This window comes from Pipistrellus hanaki (genome assembly GCF_964339955.1).
Source record: "Pipistrellus hanaki genome assembly, chromosome: 5".
In the NCBI taxonomy this organism is placed as follows: Eukaryota; Metazoa; Chordata; class Mammalia; order Chiroptera; family Vespertilionidae; genus Pipistrellus; species Pipistrellus hanaki.
In genome coordinates, this window is record NC_140507.1 from 78,727,417 (window position 1) to 78,746,803 (window position 19,387).

Sequence of the window (19,387 nt, forward strand, 5' to 3'; positions counted from 1 at the left end):
TGGATGGTGGACAAAAGGTGGTGATGCAGGTCCCACTCTCCCTGGTTTGGTCCTGGGCAACCTGCAATGATGCACAGCTGCTGACTGCTAGTATGGTATGGCATTGTCAGTGTGTTAGTGTAGGCCTGCAGGGTGAAGGGTCCCAATTCTATTTTGGTCAAGAGCACATGCCCATCTCTGAGGTGGGCATGTGCTGTTGACCGGAATAGAACCTGGACCGTTCACCATGCTGGCCTACACTGAATCCTCTGAGCAAAACCAGGAAGGGCGCTAATTGGCTGACTGTAAATAGAAGATGAGCCCGGATCATCCAGGTGGAACTAAGGTAAACACTATGGTCCCCTAGATGCAAAGGGGGAGACAAGATGAAAATGTACACTATTGTTTTGTTTCAAATATATTTTTATTGATTTTAGAGAGGCAGGGAGAGGGAGAGTGAGATAGAAACATCAATGATGGGAGAGAATCATTGATTGATTGCCTCAAACCCTCTAGTAGGAATTTAGCACACAACCCCAGAATGTGCCCTTGACTGAAATTGAACCTGGGACCCTTCATTCCACAGGCCGACTTTCTACCTCCTGAGCCAATCCACCTAGGGCTAATCTATTGGTTTTGATGAAGGGGGAAGGGCCCTGAGTCAAGGAATAGAAGTGGTCAAGAATGCAAACTGGAATTGGGAAGAAAACAGATTCCTCCTGAGCCTCCAGAAGGAACCCAGTCTTGCACACATCTAGATATGAGACTCATTTCAGGCTTCTGGCACCTGGGCCTGTATATATATGTTCACTTTCAACAAAGACTGCAGCAAAGTTTTACAGCAGCAATGGAAATCTCATGGAGCAATTCATTCGGTAAAACACCTTTGATGGAACTGATTTTACGTCTCTCTATTCATTAGGTTCCTTGGGTAAGGGCATTTTACTTGGAAAACCCACATGAAGAAATGAAGAAAATTTAAAACTATTTGGAGATATTCCACCCCATTAGCTGGAACAGTGAAGTCCTCAGATTACACAGATTAAATTGTTGTGAACTATGTGCCTTTGTGTCATTAAGACCTAAGGTACAATGTGTACCCTTAATTTCTCTATTACTGAACTGTAAGAAGTATTGTTTCTCAGCATACTATACTCTTTGGCTAGAAGATGGTCAGTCCTCAATTTATATTCACCCAGTGCATGGCAGAATTTCTCATTCAAAGGATGGAAAAATGACCACTGCAGGAAAAGGCTGAGTGTGGGACAGGAATTTCCACTAACTGTGCAATATAGAAAGTAAAGATTACAAAACCCAACATATATGCAGCCTCACAAGTGATGAAGGATAACTATTTGGTATTCCTCTTTAGATGTATTAAGTATTTTTCATGTGAATACCAGTGTGAGAGAAGGGACTGCAATGTATGTCTCACTAACTGCTGTTTCAAGCTACTCATATCTACACTCATTAGTCGGAATCTTTTCTAAGAACACAAAGCAATTTCAAATACACCCCATCTTAGAAATTTAATACAAACACTCTCACTTCACTGCATTGTCCTCCACACCTAACACTCCATCTACTTCTCTCTGAACAGCAAACTCCTCAATATGTTTTCATTTCCCTACAGCCACTTTATGCATCTCACTCATTCTACAATGTCATCGAACTGGACTCCCATTCCCACCACCCAATTATCCACTATGGGTCAAATATTGCAGATTCAAAGAGATACAAACATATTAACATAGTAAGTAAATTGAGTATAAGTTAGCTACTTTACTTAGCCAAGAATACAAACAGAGATATAGGGTCTCTAGGCTGGGCTGATCAAGGTCGCCGTGACTCAGGTAAAAGCTGACAGGTTCCATTCTCCCTGACCCTTTCCTGATGTACCTGCTGCATTACCAGACTCACCTGGATGGGTCTCTGAGAGGAAGGTCTCCGTGTGGAAGTCTGAATCGCTCCCTGAATGGCTGATGATGAGACTGAAGCTCTTCCCCACACCAGACAGCAGGACGGAGTGAAGCATCAGTACCTGAGCCAGCTTAGGAATCAAAAGCCACAACCATGTCCTGTCCCCCAACATTGTACAAGCTGAGGACTGCACAGGGGAGATAGTTTCAGCTCTCTCTATACCAGCTCATCCGGCACTTTTCCCTTGTGTCATTTAAACATCTACACTCATGATTTCCCTGTAGGCTTCTGGAATATACAGAAAGAAAATTTTCCTAGTGATCCTCTCTTCCCAAGAGTCCAGTTAAAAATCAAGTGAAATCAGTTTTTATGATGCCTTGTCTTGATCTTACATGCTTTCCAGAGATCTAACCTCTTACTACCTTATTCCAACACTGATTGACCATTTTCTTCCATGTCTGAGATTATGGGGACCATCAGGTCCAGGTCCCTGTGATGCTCAAGCACTGATCTGTGGTGGGCACACAGCCCTGAAGTCTCTAGTGAATTGCTCTTCTGCTCTCCAACAAAAGGACTGAGTTCCTTTGATATGGAATCCTGGGCTTCACACTCTTTGGCTTCCTGTCACGTTTGTGAAAATAATAAGGAATTTTGTACTCATTTCACAAGTGAAGAGCTGTCCTTTAGCACCTCATTATAAAACATTTGTTAAGTATGAGATACATTTTGAAAGTTTTATGCCATATATTCTGAGCTTAGTAACTTATAGACTTTGCCTGATTTAATTTTTCAAAATGCCCCTTCTATTATGAATTTCACTCCCCTTTGCAAAAACTGAGTTTGAAGGCGTTTATTGATTTGCTCAAAGTCATGTCCTAAAGAAGGGATGAGCCTTGGTTGGAATCTGTCAGGTTGCTTCTAATTTTCCAACTCAGAGCTAGTGGTTCTCTCCCTGAGATGATTTTGCCCCTTGAAATATTTGGCAATTCCTGAAGGAAGCTTGCTCAACAGCTATAACACCCTACACCAATGATTGTCCTGCCATACTTGCCAGCACGAGAAGGTGAGACAATCTAGTGTAGATCAGCACTTCTCCAGCTTCAATGTGCATATAAGGTACCAGGATTATAGTTCAAATGCAGGTGTTGGTAGGCCCAGAAATTATTTGAATCAAACAAGTTCCCAAGTGGTGTTGATGCTGTAGGTGCTGGTCTGTGGATCACATATTGAGTATTATAGAATGGTGTGGCTGTGTTAGAGTCAGGTGTAGGTTGTTCTAAGTTTTTGGAACTAAAAATCATCTCCCCCTCCTAACTGGTTGGCATCCCTCCTGCCAAATTCACACCTTGACAGAGAGAACTTTAATGCTCATCATTGAACTCTCTGATTTAAATTCATCCCCTAGTCATACCTCACTGGAGATAGAAGCCAACATTCCACATCTTCAAATGGGAGGCTCAAGTGTCTGTGAACTTTCAGCCAGCTCCACCCTTACAGAGCCCTGGGCTCCCTCACACTGGTCTCCTACACATTGATCCTGACTTCAGTTTCATAGCACACTTATTTCATTGTACTGGGCATTCTTTCTATAATGTGAGGTCAAATCAGCATGGGGCTCGCTCACTGACTTTGTTCATTTATGTAGTTCAATGAGCACCAAATTATATAAAGCTATTCTAATAGACCTGGGTGGAGAAACTGATATAAATACAATTATAGTAGGGGACTTAAATACCCTACTCACAGCAATGCATAGATCATTTATATAGAATGTGAATAAGGAAATATGGGTGTTAAATGTCACATTAGAGTGATAAACTTAATTGATATTTATAGAACTTTCCAACCCAAAATGACAGAATACATATTCTTTCATGTGCACAACAGCACATTCTCAAGGATAGACCATATGTTGTAACACATTAGTCTCAATAAATTTTATAAAATTGAAATCATGCCAATCATATTTTCTAACCACAATGGTATGAAATTAACTACAAGAAGAAAGCTGGAAAAAACCACATATAAGTGGAGATTAAACAACATTCTGTTAAACAACTACTAGTTCAAGGAAGAAATAAGAGGTAAATAGAGACAAATTAAAATGAAAACTTGAGATACCAACATTTTTGGGATGCAGCAGAAGGAGAGTTTATAGCTTTACAGGTCTATCTAAAAAAAAAACCTAAAAAAACAACAACAACAACAACAACAAAAATCCTATATAAATAATCTACTGTTACATCTTTACAAACTAGAAAAAGAAGAACAAAGTATAGCCAAAGTCCATAAAAGGAAGAGAAAAATAAAATGATGACCATAAATGAATAAAATAGAAGGGAAAAAAGAGAATAAAATTAATGAAACAAAAACCTGGCTCTTTTAAAAGTTGAACAAAATTTTAAAAAACATCTGGCTAGACACACTCAAATAAATTCAGAAATGAAAGAGAAGTTACAATGATCACCACATAAATACAAAGAACTGTACAAGAATACAATTAAGGGGTGCATGCCACCAAATTCTATAAAGTAGAAGAAATGGACAGATTCTTAGAATACAACCTTCCTATTTTGAATCTTGAAGAATTGGCTAAATAGACTGATCACTACTAAGGAAATTCAAAGAGTAATCCCCAAACTTCAAAAAACAAAAGCCCAGGGCCAGATCGCTTTATTGGTTAATTCTACCAAAATATTCAGAGTATTTAATAGCATCATTCACAACTTTATCCAAAAAATTTGAAAAAGAAAGAGTGCTTCTAACTTAATTTATGAGGACAACATTTCTGTGATACCAAAACCAAACAAGAACAGGATATATATATATATATATATATATATATATATATAATCTCCCATGAATATAGATGCAAAAATTGTTAACCAAATACAACACATTAATGAATAATACATCACTATCAGGTGGGGTTCATTATAGGGATTCAAGGACGGGTTCAATAATATTAACAAAATAAAAGGAGAGAAATCATATGATCACAATAGAGTAGAATAGCATTTTGACAAGATACAGCACCCATTTCTGATAAAAAATTAAAACGTGCCATAGAAAGTACTTTCACCACAGTCATGACTATGCCCAGATCATTTTACCTTTCTGAGTCACATTTCTCAAATGTAGAATTTTGTAATAGTATGGATTTTAAAAAATGAAGTTTTTATATAAATTAAATGAGATAACCCATGTAAGATTCTAAGCTTGGTTCACAGTGCATAAAAACTTCTAAATATATCATATTATTGACCAACATTTTGTAAATGAAGTCCTAAATGACAGTTCTTAACTTGTGTTGCATGAACAAAGCCTAAGGTTATTGTACCCATGGTTTTAGAGCAAAGGAAGTCTCTTCTAGTCATTGTTGAAGAGGGTAATAACAATTTCCTAGAGATATCAGTTGCTCCTCGCCACAAGTCATTTCTTTGGAGGTCCATGAGTCCTAGTCTGGATAGGCTACTCAGTCTTAGATGTAGAGAAAACATTAACCCAAGATTGAGATAAGATGCAAGGATATTAAAACTCTGGAAGGCAGGTGAGTTTACAGAGAAGGAGTAATCAAATCTGGATTCGCCTGACTTCTAATTCGGCCTATTGGGAGAAGAAATAGCAGGAATAATTTCCTCTGTGTCGAGACCAGGGTCTCTCAGAGAAGTAATGTGCTCAGAGGAGGGAGTAACAGCAGAAACAATGCCTAATGAGCAGAGATTGGGAACGTATATATCTCTTCTACTGCAGTCCCTCTGGGTGGCCATTCTTGAGCTGGACAGGGCATGGTTGTTGCTTTTGGATTCCTATGTCTGGCACTGGAACTGATGCTTCCATCCGTCCTGTTGTTCTGTCTGGGAACAGAGCTTCAGTCTCCTCCATCAACCATCCAGAATTCAGATTTGCACACATAGACCTCCTTCTCAGAAATCCCACCCAGGTGAGTCAGAAGGCCCATTAGGTACTTCCCGAAATGTTCGGTGATATTGGAAATGGGGAACTTTTACCTGAGGTCACCAGAGAGGAAAACCAATCTACAATAGAACCAAGCCAAAAAATTGTCACATTTGTTTGGTAGGTAGACTCATTGATCTATAATGAATTTATTTCATATGCTAAAAAAGCTATATTTTGGATTCAGAGATACAAGGATCATTGTTAAAATTCAATTGGGTGAGACTAATAGGGAATGGGAGATATAAAGTAGTTCCAGTAAAATTGGAACATATCTGAGTTTTGCAATTAAGAGGAGCTGTAAAATAGAGACTTAAGTTTGAAGGCCTGTCCAGGGAAGTGAGGGCATTATTTTTCATGTTTTAAGTTGTAATGTATTTTAGCATGCTCTGCTTTTATTAGAAATACCCTGTCCATGGGAAGTAAATACTACTTTGCAACACTTCTTGAGAAAAACATTGTTGAGACATACAATTCACAATACTTTCTCTCATATTGGATATTCACATAAGAATTGTATTTAAAATGCAAAAAGAGTATTCTAATGAGCTTTATAATTATTTTCTTACCTGGAGGTAGAGAAGCAACAGAAACATTGGAGGGGCTGAAGAAAAAATTAGGCTCAGCTCATGACCAGTAATGCGCACTTGTTTAATTAACAGGAAGGAACTATGCTAAGCTTTTAATTATATATTAACTAAATCTGTCAAACTTCCAGACAAAGGATATTTTCATTATTTGAGTGAGTGTGTTAAAATCTAGAATGGTTTAGTTGGCTCTCCATGGACAAACCACTAATATATGGTAGATCTGAGATTTAAAACCAGTTTTCTGATTCCAACAGTTTTGCATTTGATACCCTTTAGAAAGTCTTTAATCATTTCAACATTAAATATCTACTGCTATTGTTATGTGTTGTATATTTCTGTTGTAAATCATATGTTTATGCCCTTTGCTTATTTTTCTAGTGGAATGTTAAATCAGTAAGGCATCTTAACATTGTAAGATATAATTCCTTTTTTCCCCCTGAGAATTCATTGTTTTTGGCTGCTTTATCAGCTATTCTGGGCATCATGGGGATATAATAATTGGAATTTGAATGTTGCTAGAATCAACGTAATTAGCACCTCATCACAAAGTCTCAGGAACCACCTGATCATTTTAGATACGGTATATATATATTTTTCTCATACATGTCTATATCTTTCCCCTCTCTGTTTTGAAGTGCATTTTATGTTTTGTTAAATAAAGGACTCCAAATGGTCATCTGAATACAGAACCCATGCTTATTGTGTTCATGGGAGACTTACCAACTGGATTTGATACTATTTTCACATTCTCCAGGGTAAAGATAATGTGACATTGACACCTTCCTTGGTTCAGTTCTTTCCTAATTATTGTGGCTGGAGTAAGTAGAGCCTTGTAGTAACAAGGACCTAGCAGGTCAGAGTGCACTCTGAGGGTCAGTTGTGTGCGTGTGCCTGTGCGTGTGTGTGTGTGTGTGTGTGTGTGTGTGTGTGTGTTGTTGTTGTTTGTGTTGTGCTTGTGTATTTTGTGGGGCCTGAACAGTTGAAGGGCAGGAATACCTGAGCCCATACACTCTAAATGTGACCCTTAAAATAAAGTTTCTATTTTTTTTTTTTTGAAACAAAATAGATACATTGAAGGGAACAACAGGTAATAACGGGCTTCCATGTGTCTTAAAGTTTGAGCAATAGCAAAGAGGCCACCTCATTCCTCAACTTCCTCTGACCTCTTCGCTCATCCCTCTTGCTCACTCCCCTCTAGGCACTGGCACCTTTTGGAGCCTTAACTATCTGAGACAGTGTCATTCTCAGAGTCTTTGCTTGGCTCTTTCATCAACAGGGCACACACTTCCCCCAGCATCTTTGTGTCTATCTCTCTGTCTTCCTTGAGGTCTTCATTCAAATGTCACCTTGTTTGCTGGGCTTCCTGAACTCCCTGTACACAAACAAACAAACAAACAAACAACAAACAAACAAAAAAACCCCACCACTACCACCAACAACAATAGCACCCTCATTCACTCTTTTTTACACCTATTTTTTTTTCCCCTGGGGAAAAAGTCTAAGTGGGACAAAAACACATAATGGGAGATGTCAGGAGAGATCCATTATGATGGCCAGATCCATATTTTTAAAAAGTATATTGATTCTTTTTTGTTTTGTTTTTTAATTTGTTTGTTAATCCTCACCCAAGGATATTTTTGTGTTGCTTTTTAGGGAGAGTGGAAGAGAGAGCAGAAGACAGAGAGAAATATCCATGTGAGAGAAATGCATTGAATAGTTGCCTCCTGCCTGCACCCCAACTAGGGCCTGGGTAGGGAGGAGAGAGCCTGCAACCAAGGTATATGCCCTTGACAGGAATGGATCCCAGAACTCTTTGGTCTGCAGGCTCTATCCACTGAGAGATCACCACTGAGCCAAACTGGCTAGGGCTATATTGATTATTGATGACAAAATATAAATGGCAGCATTTCAACTGTTACAAAGGCTGTTTTGTGTGAAAATTAATCAGATCTTTTTTTTTTTTTTCATTCTTAGTCATCACCTCCACCATATGGTGCAAGGAAATGATACCTCAATTTCAGAATTTATTCTCCTCGGGTTTTCAGAAGAACCAGAACTGCAGCCCCTCATTTTTGGGCTTTTCCTCTCCATGTACCTGATCACTGTGTTCGGAAACCTGCTCATCATCCTGGCCATCAGCTCTGACTCCCACCTCCACACGCCCATGTACTTCTTCCTCTCCAACCTGTCCTTGATAGACATCTGTTTCACCTCCACCACCATCCCCAAGATGCTGTGGGACATCCAGACACAGAGCAGAGTCATCACCTATGAAGGCTGCATCACACAGATGTATTTTATTGTAATCTTTGCAGTATTGGATGACTTGCTCCTGACTGTGATGGCCTATGACAGGTATGTGGCCATCTGTCACCCCCTGTACTACACAGTCATCATGAATCCCCAGGTCTGTGGGCTGCTGGTCCTGGTGTCCTGGATCACGAGTGCCCTGTATTCCTTGTTACAAAGTTTAATGGTGTTGCGACTAACCTTCTGTACACCCTTGAAAGTCCCTCACTTTTTCTGTGATCTCAGTCAGATGGTCCAACTTGCCTGTTCTGACACCTTTCTTAATAATATAGTGCTGTATTTTGGGATTGGGCTGCTGGGTGGTAGTCCCTTTGTTTGTATAATTTACTCTTACTCTAAGATAGTGGACTCTATAAGAAGAATCCCGACAGCTCAGGGAAAATATAAGGCATTTTCTACGTGTGCGTCTCACCTCTCAGTTGTCTCCTTATTTTATGGAACAGGCATAGGTGTGTACCTCAGCTCTGCTGTTACCCACAGCTCACACTCAAGTGCAGCAGCCTCAGTGATGTACACTGTGGTCACACCCATGCTGAACCCCTTCGTCTACAGTCTCAGAAACAAAGACATAAAAGGGGCCCTGATAAGATTTGTTGGGATGACAGTCATAAAAGGTCCAGTTGTCCTAAAGATGAGGGAGTGCCCATGATTGCAAGGGTCAATGTCTTGGAGCCTTAAATTATTATTCTTTAGTTAGCATGTGGTTGTAGAACTTGATTTTTTTTTTTTATTTCCTGGAATTTCCGTTTGTTTGTTGCAACTTCTCTATATAGTTTAAGTAACCACTTTATTAAGCTTTCTGCTCTGTTGCATAAACAGTTGTTCCCTATGTCCTTATTCTTACCTTTACAGTGTTCCAACCTTACTCAGAAATACTTAGAAATTCCAGTTTATTTAGTGGGCAACAGGGATTTCCTTAGACGCAAACAACATTATGGTGGTTTCAAGAGGGAAGGGGGTAGGCAAGTACTAAAGGATAAAGGGACCAAATACCTGGTGACAGAAGATGATTTGACTATGGGTGTTGGACACCCAATACAATATACAGATCATGTGTCAAAGAAATACACAATTATAACCTATTTGATCTTATTAACCAATTTTCACCCTAATAAATTTAATTTAAAAAAGAATAATTTGTTTTCCAATGATATATATCATTGTATGTAATTTGTTCTTTCTTTTATTAAGGTATTACATGTGTACATATCTTATCATTGCCCCCCCACCCCACTCTCACACATGTCCCCCCTCCCCAGAGTTTTGCATTCATTATTTATGCTTATATGCATGCATAATTTGTTCTTATTTTATAGATTGAATAATCCTAAGTGGTACTACTAATTATGGAAAAAAATTCACTTGGCTACTGAAACCATTTATCTCATTTCATTCCAGGAAAATCTAAAATTGCTGTTTTTATCTTTGTTTCCCTTGTTTTTTATAATTCAGCATCTTAACAGCTCTTCCTGATACTATAGGCTTTTTCATTGTTTCCTTTAAGTCCCAGCCTGTTGGCAGTGACACTGTAGGCTAGGAATGCCTGGGGCTTTGGTCTGGCCCTGCTACTTGTTATACAGACCATAATTATGGCTGACCTGGCCCGTGTGGTCCTTATAATAATTGCAACAACCATCAGGAAACCATGAACATGCAAGATGTATTCCTCCCACCACTCTCAGGGGACCACAGAAGACAGTTGTGTGGAGAAAGAAAGAGATAATGGTCTGGAGCTCTGTCTTTATTAGAGTCCAAGGATAGGATGAATAGGGTTTTGCAGATTAGTCCTTTCTTCATGAATTTAAAACATAAGAGCAAGGGAAAACTGTTTATATAACAGAGCAGAAAGCTTAATAACGTGGTTACTTAAATTGTATAGAGAAGTTTCAAGCACAGGAATTAGAGCAAGGGAAGTAAAGCAGGGTCACTCATGAGGTAGTTGCCTAGGCTACTCAAGGGTTTTCTAAAAGGGGAAGTTCATGGTTGTGGGCAACCTGGGTGCTTATTGAGTAGCTGTGTCATTTAATTGTCAGGCAATATGTTTAATAAACATGGGTATCTTTGTGATGATGCCTCAAAAATCAAAAGCATAATATCAGACACTTACACTCTATACATGGTACTCTGTTTTTCCTTCTTTCTTGGTTTTGCTGCTTAATCAGCTCAAAGTCCAGAATGCCTACAGTAGTTATGGCAAAAATTAATTATCAAATAAGTATCTCCCACAGCAATGTATATGGAAAGGCAAATTTGCATACTATCTTAGTGTCAGAGATTACCTTAAAAATGAGAAAGCAAAATTATTAGTTACTCATTCTATTGTTATGCAAGGTGGGTCATAGGAGGTCTACCTAATATCCAGAAACAAATTGGGGAGGCAAAAATGCCCCAAACAAACCCTCCAGAGAAAGAATTAAATGAAATAAAAGCAACCAAAATCCTAGGTGCAGAGTTTAAAACAATGGTTGTAAGCATGCTCAGGGACATAAGAGGAAGAATGGTTGAATCAGAGATTTAGAGGACAGGATGATGGAACCAAGATGGCGGTGTAGGAAAATGCCTGTACTCTCATGGACCACAGTCACATAAATCCCAGACTTGCTGACATTGGATGATTGATGACCAGAAGTGCTAAAGTATCTCTTGTACCACCAGTTCCAACCAATTAGAATATACCCATGAGCTATTGAAGACCTCCTCCCCCAATTCCTTTAGAAACAACTGCTTTAACGGAACCAGGAGTTTGGGTTTTGAGCACTAGCTTTTTCATTCTCCATGTACAGGGCTACCAATAAAGTGAATCTAATCTCTCCACTACAAATCTCATGTTCAGTGTGTAACTCACCTGGTGCCTGGTGAACAAACTCTTTCTTCAGAAACAAAGGTAAATGTGGTTCTGACTTTGAAGTCATTGTATGTATAGGAAATATAATTCATTACTAAAATTAAGGTCAATCATTCTATTTTATTATTTTGTTTGCCAGTTTTTATTTATTTTATTTTATTGTTGACAGTATTGCAGATGTTCCCCAATTTTCACCTTGTTTATTTCCCTCCTCCCAGCTCCTGCCCTTTCCCAGGCTTTCACCACACTATTGTCTGTGTTAATTGGTTTTGCAAATCTATCTAACTACATAAAAGCCTAAGTGACACAATGACTGAATGGTTTGTTGACTGGTCTCTATGATGTTCACTGACCACCAAGGGAAGATACTCAACACAGCAGCTGCCCCCCTGCTTGTCAGTGGCTCCCACAGCAGGAGTGCCTCTCAGATGACCAATCCATCTTGGTAGCCCATCAGCCCAGCAGCAGCCACTTACTCCCTCAGTTGTCCTGCAGGTCCAATTTCCTGAGAACAGGCCAGGCACCAACAAACCAACACTGAGCCACTGGCATTAACCTGACAGTGCTGTGGACCTCCTGGAAGCTGGCTTCAGTCACTGTGGCTGCTTCCCCTCCCTAGATGCTCCACAAGGAAGAAACCATATAAAAGTGGCCGCCAGGTGGCTCCCAACAATCAGCAAGAACTTCAATGGGAGGGAATCCAGAACCTCATTTCACATGCTTGGTTCCTTTCTCCTAAATTAATGACCTTCTGTGTGTGGGCTTATTTCTTGGCTCTCTGTTCTTTTCCATTGATCTATGTGTCTGTTTTAATGTCAGAACTAAAGTGCTTTCATTACTATAGCTTTTTAATATGATTTAAAATCAGGGAATGTGTTGCCTCCAGCTTTGTTTTGCTTTCTCAGATTTGCTATGGTTAACCACGGTCTTATGCAGTTTCACACAAATTTTAGGTTTGTTCTATATTTGTGACAAAATGACTTTTCAGCCCTCAAGTTTTAAGACAGTGGAATTTAACTTCTAAATGTTACTGACTTATAAATATGAAGTGCCTCACATCCAGCTGGGTTGAGATCTTGCTGGTCTCATAGCTGGTCAAGGTGTCCATACTAGGGGCCAATTAGTTGCTCTAGGTTCGGATCTGTCTCTGAATGTGGTTGCATAATTGGTCGAATGATATCTTAGAAATTAGAACATTTTTTTTTTCATGCACTGCTATCGCAGCAAGAAAAGAACGAATACTGATTAGGAGAGCAGACTCGAGCTAAGTAGCCTGTGTTTGTGCCCCAGTTTCAGCACTTGCTAGCTGTGTTACCTTGGGCAATTTGCTTAGCCTTCAGGTTCCTAATTTTTGTCAATTTTAATTAATAAAGTTATTGTGCCAGTTAGTGATTTTCATGTATCAAATTGCGTCACTACTCCCCAAAAGGTGTAAGTAGAGATGACTAGGTAAATCTGGTCTCTGTCATGCTTCTGGTCAGGGCATAAGTAGGGACTACTGGGTAGATCTGGACTTTTTTATCTGCTGGTCAGAGCTGTGGTTTGTCTGACCTTGAATGAGTCTCTCACACAAATTTTGGATTGATTGGTGGTAGGCTTGTCTAGTGGCTTCAGCTGGCACACTGGGGCTGGAGGCTTTTTCCAGATGGTGGGGTTGTTTACACAGTCATGGCTGTATTCCATGAGACAGATGTGTGCAAGGCTCAGAGTTAGCATAACATCACTTCTACCACTTTATTCTGGTCAAGGAAACCCATAAGATTCAAGTATGGGCAAACAGACTCAATCTGTTAAGGGGGTGAAGGTCATATTGCAAAGTGAGAGAATACAAGGAGTCCACGAATAGGGATCATGATGCAATCAGTTCCCATCATTGTTAATCCAACTTGTTTACCAACTTTCTTTGGTAAAGGCATTTGTATCGAAATTTCACATTAAGTAGAAGTGAATTTGGTGATTCTGCTCCATTAACAGATCTATTGAATTCCTAATTTCATAAAATTGAAACCAAGCCAGAATTCCTTCTCAGCCCAACCCCCAACTTCCAATGTCTCATTTGCAAGGAAACAGACCTGAGTTCCTTTTCCTTATATTCACCAAATAAACTTTTTTACACATAAATCAGGGTCTTGTGGTACTAGTCCCCCCTCTGGAGTCTGTGATAACATGGTGACATATACCTTGAGTTGGTTTTATAAGAACTAAAATGTTCCACCAGGTAGAAAAACCACTGATTATCATGGATTACAGTGACATAAACCCCAAACTTGCTGACATTGGATGACTGATGACCAAAACTCCTAAAATATCTCATTGTAACACCTAGTCTAACCAATCAGAATATACACATCAGCTGATCACACATTGAAGAACCCAAAGCCCAATTTCATCCATTAAAACCAACTGCCAGTAAAGGAACCAGGATTTCAAGTTTTGAGCACTACCTTTCCCATTCTGCTTACATGGTGCTACCAATAAAGTGAATCTAATCCCTAATTAAAAATCTCATGTTCAGTGTGTGTGGCTCACCTGGTGCCCAGTGGACAACTCTTCAGTTACAGTAATAAATGTGGTTCTGACTTTGAGGTCTTTGTGCATTAATAAGAAATGTAATTAGTTACTAAAATTAAGGTCAACATTCTACATTACATCATTGTTTCTAAATTTCTAAATTATCTTAGTTTCATATTAATTTAATAATTCATTCTTTAATTTTTATTCTCACCAAGTTTCTTTAAAATTTTCTTTCAACATTAAAATGAGAATATTAATGTGTCTGTGTTATGTCTTTGTGTGTTGGGTTTATTTGAAAGAAAAATCATGTACCAATGTACATACATGTATATGTACAAACACTCCATACCTATGGAAGAGTTGTTAGACATATTCTATTTAAAAATATTTCATTTATTTCTACCAATATCTACCAGAATTAGGTTTATTATTCCACATCACCAACAGAAATAGGGAAACAGAGGATTAGGCTAATAATATTTTTTTACAATTATATAATTATATAATAAATATATTAAACCTTTTGTGTTTTTTTGAGTTATGTACAATATATGAACATGTGCAGTATGTACTCTTAATTTTTGCATAACTCCTTTAACTCAGAAATATAGCTGTTAACTATGTTCAGTTTATTTTATTTTATTATACTCCAATAAATTATTTTTATTTTCAAATTTTTTTGCCATCATAGAGCTCTAAGTTTAATTAGGGATTTCATAAATATTCATAGCACAAGACAGTAACATATAGATGCTATTAGAAACATGCAGACCATAGAGCTATAGTGTTGGAGTGAGGTAAACTCAGGTATCATCTGGTCAAAGCATATCAAATTTGCAGCCGGTGAGCGGCATGCTTGTTCTCTGCTTCTCATATTATGTTTATGGGCCAGCAGCTTCAGATTCACCTGGGTAGAATTGCAAGCTCTACTTGAGACCCACTGAATGAGAATCTTCATTTTAACCAGATCCCCAGGTGACTAATATTCCTGTTAAAACTGGAGAAGCAGAGATCTGGTCCAAATTCTTTCATTTTATTATTTTTTTTTTGTTTAAATTTCTTTATTGATTAAGGTATCACATATTTGTCCTCATCCCCCCATTTCCATTCCAAATCCTTCCCCATGCATGACCCCACCCCCATGTTGTCCTTGACTACTGGTTAGGCTCACATGGATGCACACAAATCCTTTGGTTGATCTCTTCCCTTTATCCGCACCTCTGAGGTCTGCCAGTCTGATCCATGCCTCCTTGTCTCTGGGTCTGTTCTTGTTCATCAGTCCATGTTGTTCATCATTTCCCCTAGGTGAGTGAGATCATGTGCTACTAGAAATACACTTATTAAAACCAAAAATGAGACAAGCAATAATGGTTATGCTGAACGGGAAATGAATCAGTCTGTAGTGAGTTTCAGTTTTGGATGGTGGACAAATGGTGGTAATGCAGTCCGACCCTCTCTGGTTTGATCCTGGGCAACCTGCAGTGACACACAGCTTTTGATTGCTATTATGGCAAGGCATAGTCAGTGTCTTCCATCTCTGAACTGCTTCTCTTCTGTCTTCAAGGCTGGAGTAGTCCTTTCAATTCCTCTCTGTTGCAGGAATCCACATGATCTCAGAGTTGTTTTCAGAAAATATACAAATCTATTCTCAACCAAAAGTTAATAAAGGAATATTTTCTATAAATTTGACTTGGGATCCTTTTTCATTTTTTGCCCAAATGATTTTCCTCTGGCTTGTTTTGACATCATGTATGTTTTTTCATGGGTGTCTTGCTGTTAGCATTACAATTAATTTTCTAAAGTAAAAATTTTCCAGATGTAATATACTTATAGGATATTTTTCCTTACATGATATTCTTCTACTATCCCCCCACTGTTTTTATTTTATTATTTAAATATTGGGAGGTTTTGAAAATTTTATAATATAGCCTTGATAGCTTTTAAATTTTAATTTTTTGCAATATAATATGACTGCTTTAGGTTTATTACATGTTACATAATTTTACCATGAGATAAACTACCAATAAAATTTTTAGTTAACACTAGGAACAGCTTTTTGTCCAGTACAATTAATTTTTCTAGAATATTCGCTTATTTCAATTAGCCAATTTAAATTAGCTTGAAAACTTAACTACTATTTTACTGTCAAATTTAATACTCTTAACAACAAACCTATTTTACCCTGTAAATATTAGTGGAAAGGATTATTTGCCTTCTTGAGTAGGCCCTGAGCATTCCTGAAGGTAGGATGTCAATTTTAATTAATAAAGTTATTGTGCCAGTTAGTGATTTTCATCACTCCTTGGGGAGATGATGATAACAGGGGAGGTGAACCCATCAGTAGGAAGGGAATATGCATTTGGCCCACAAGGTGAAGTCATGGAGATCAAACAGGCAGAAAAGTTGCCTTTACTTATGGCCACTTGGTTTCAAGGGAGCTGAATTGCTCAGAGAACTGAGCAACAGTAACACAGTTCATCACAGGATGGATTTATATATAAAAACCCACTTCCCCACACCATGGGTACAAGACAACCCAAACAAGTCTTGTTGCTGTGAGAGGGCAGCTGCTTGCGGCCAAGTCTCTGTTACCTGGGTCCTATATGAGCTGTGCATGGGAAGCAAAGCAGCCATAGGGGCAGGACACCTCCGTCAGAAGAGGTGAGGGTTCAGGCCCCTGCAAAGTTGGGGGGTGAGGGTATGTGCTCCACCTCTGTTGACCCCCAAGTTCTCTCCTGATGGTGCCTCTGAGACTGTGCCTGTTTTAGGTTGTTCCTTTCCGGAGGAATCTTACCTGCCTCTGGCATGATTATTTGTGTGTTTATTTATTTATTTTTTTAATCTAGACTGATCAAAATGACTTTTTAGCTGCAATAGCCTCCTAATGCATTTTAGGTAGCCAATTTTATCATCTATAATTGTGACTAATTACTTTTACAAAAGACATGAATCCCCTATTGGTGTGTGTTTTTACCTTTGGTTGCATTAGTTTGGAATTTCAGACTATTGATGACATACTACATCATAGTAGCGGGTATATTTACCCTCTGTATGAACTTCAAGCAGATTCCTCAAATATTTTCCTGTCAGGTCTGAAGCAGCTGATGACAAAGGAAACTATTTTATGATAGCTAAGAATTATCTTAGGTAAAGTTTCTCACAAGTGCTTTTATACAGTATCATTTGCATATCTTAAGATGATTCTAGTATATTTGAATGATTTTTAAAATTAATTTATTATAAGATAATAGAGTTAATAAACTCTCAATATTAGATGCTCCTTGCTTTCATGGTGGACTGCTTCTGTTCATAATTTAAGTCAGATAGTCTACACTATACAACTGAAGGGTGCCTTCGTAATTGTTTGCTAGGTTACTGGAACCATCAGCAGAAACCAAGGACAGCTCTTGGCTGGGCATCCAACTTACCTAAGTTCTCCTACAGCTAAGTTTTGAGGTACTTCAGGTTGACATTAATGAACACGGACATAGGGAGAGTTATATTGGGAGGAAAGTCAGGATGGTGGATAGGTCTGGCAGCTACATCAGCCAGAGTCTGAGGAGACAGAGCAGAGCCTGTGTCATATAGATTTCCTGGACCTTCCCACTGGAAAAAAAAGAGAAGCTTGATTTAACTTTTTTTTTTTAATTTGGCAAATTTGCATCTCATTTACTTACTCCTCATGTCTGAATTTATACACTTAAATCAGGGGTCAGCAAAGTACTCCCCAAGAGCAAATCCCACCCACAGCCTGTTTTTATAAGGAGGCTTTTATAGTAGGCTGATGGTAACCCCATAAAGATATGTCTACATTCAAACCCCCCAGTAACTGTAAATGTGACCTTATTTGAAAAAAAAAATGCTCTTTATAGATATAATTCAGGAACTCAAGATGAAATCATCCTGGATTAGCCAGTTGGACCCTAAAACCAATGACCAGCCTCCTTAGAAGATATACAATGGAGAGGCACAGAGAAAAGAAGACCATATGTCTCCTGAGATTGAAGTGATGCAACCACAAAACCCAGGGAAGCTTGGAGTCACTAATAGCAGGAGGAAGCAAGGGGCTCAGTCTCCCTTAGAGCCCCTGCAGAGGGTGCAGCCTTCCTGACATCCTGAGAAAAGACTTCTGGGATCAAGAACCTGATGAAATTAAAATAAAAAAAAAGGTTGTTTTAATCCACCTTGGTTTGGGCTTAGTTGTTATAGAATCCACAGAAAATTAATACCTACAGCCAAGCTTATCTGGGTGGGTATTTCCTACAAGTGCTTTCCCACTACAGTTAAGTAGCTGCAACAGAGCACTGATGGTCCAATAATACTCTTTATCTAGTTCTTTACAAATATGTTTGGCAGTGATTGCTCTAAGTCACTATCAGGTACTGGTTTTGTATTTGAAGTACTCTTTCCTTTCATAAGGAAATGGTCTGAATAGCCTCGCTGGCCAGGAAAAAAAATATGTAATTAAGTGAGTTTAAAGATGTGAATTCTTTTACCCCAGATGAAAATTGGATAATTGGATCTAGAGAACTTGCACAAAGACATCCCACTTCAGCAGTAGTTTGCTCCCCCTCAAGTGCATCTTCAGAATTGATCTCTGGTTTTCAAAGTTGAGGTCGAGGGGAAGTTTCTGGGAGGTTCCTGTTTGGGGTGGGTGTGGTCAGGGGCATCACTAAATCTCTGGGTCAGACACTCCATGTGACTCCCAGCAGCTCAGAAGCTCATGACGTTATCCAGGCCATGTGTCCTGAATGAGCGCTTACATACACACCTTGGGGAGATGATGATAACAGGGGAGGTGAACCCATCAGTAGGAAGGGAATATGCATTTGGCCCACAAGGTGAAGTCATGGAGATCAAACAGGCAGAAAAGTTGCCTTTACTTATGGCCACTTGGTTTCAAGGGAGCTGAATTGCTCAGAGAACTGAGCAACAGTAACACAGTTCATTAAATGAGGAGCTCTGAGAATTCAGCCTCAGACCTCCCTCTGCAGACTCACTTGTAGCTCCTCAGCCATGGATAAGAGCATGCTCTCTGTGCCTATCTTAGATCTTCACCTGCTCTGGAACCAACACCTCAACTCCATTTCTTGCCTTTTCCACATCAATTGTCCAAAGAAGGAAGGACCAGTAGAGCCAAATCCAGTGAGTAATGCCATTGGGGGTGCTAGAGTGAGCATTGTAGGAAAACATCATGGGGTGAAGTAAAGCTTTTAATAACCGTGTCTTCTGTGGAAATAGGCTGATGAAATAGTGAAAGGGATGGACTCAA

The 19,387-nt window shown here is 38.9% G+C and overlaps 2 protein-coding genes across 2 annotated transcripts in view; one reads left to right on the forward strand and one right to left on the reverse strand.

Annotated features, from left to right (window-relative positions):
• Window positions 1–19,387, reverse strand: part of LOC311623644 (olfactory receptor 7A10-like) — a gene marked incomplete at both ends in the record, with an annotated part of 162,645 nt that overhangs the window by 118,499 nt on the left and 24,759 nt on the right. The gene's annotated exons all lie outside the window — the stretch shown is intronic.
• Window positions 8,410–9,405, forward strand: LOC311623684 (putative olfactory receptor 7A2; the record flags this gene model as incomplete). The annotated part of the gene is made up of 1 exon (XM_084886061.1): window positions 8,410–9,405. Exon 1 carries the CDS (start codon window positions 8,437–8,439, stop codon window positions 9,403–9,405), a length of 969 nt encoding a protein of 322 aa, XP_084742187.1. The 5' UTR covers window positions 8,410–8,436.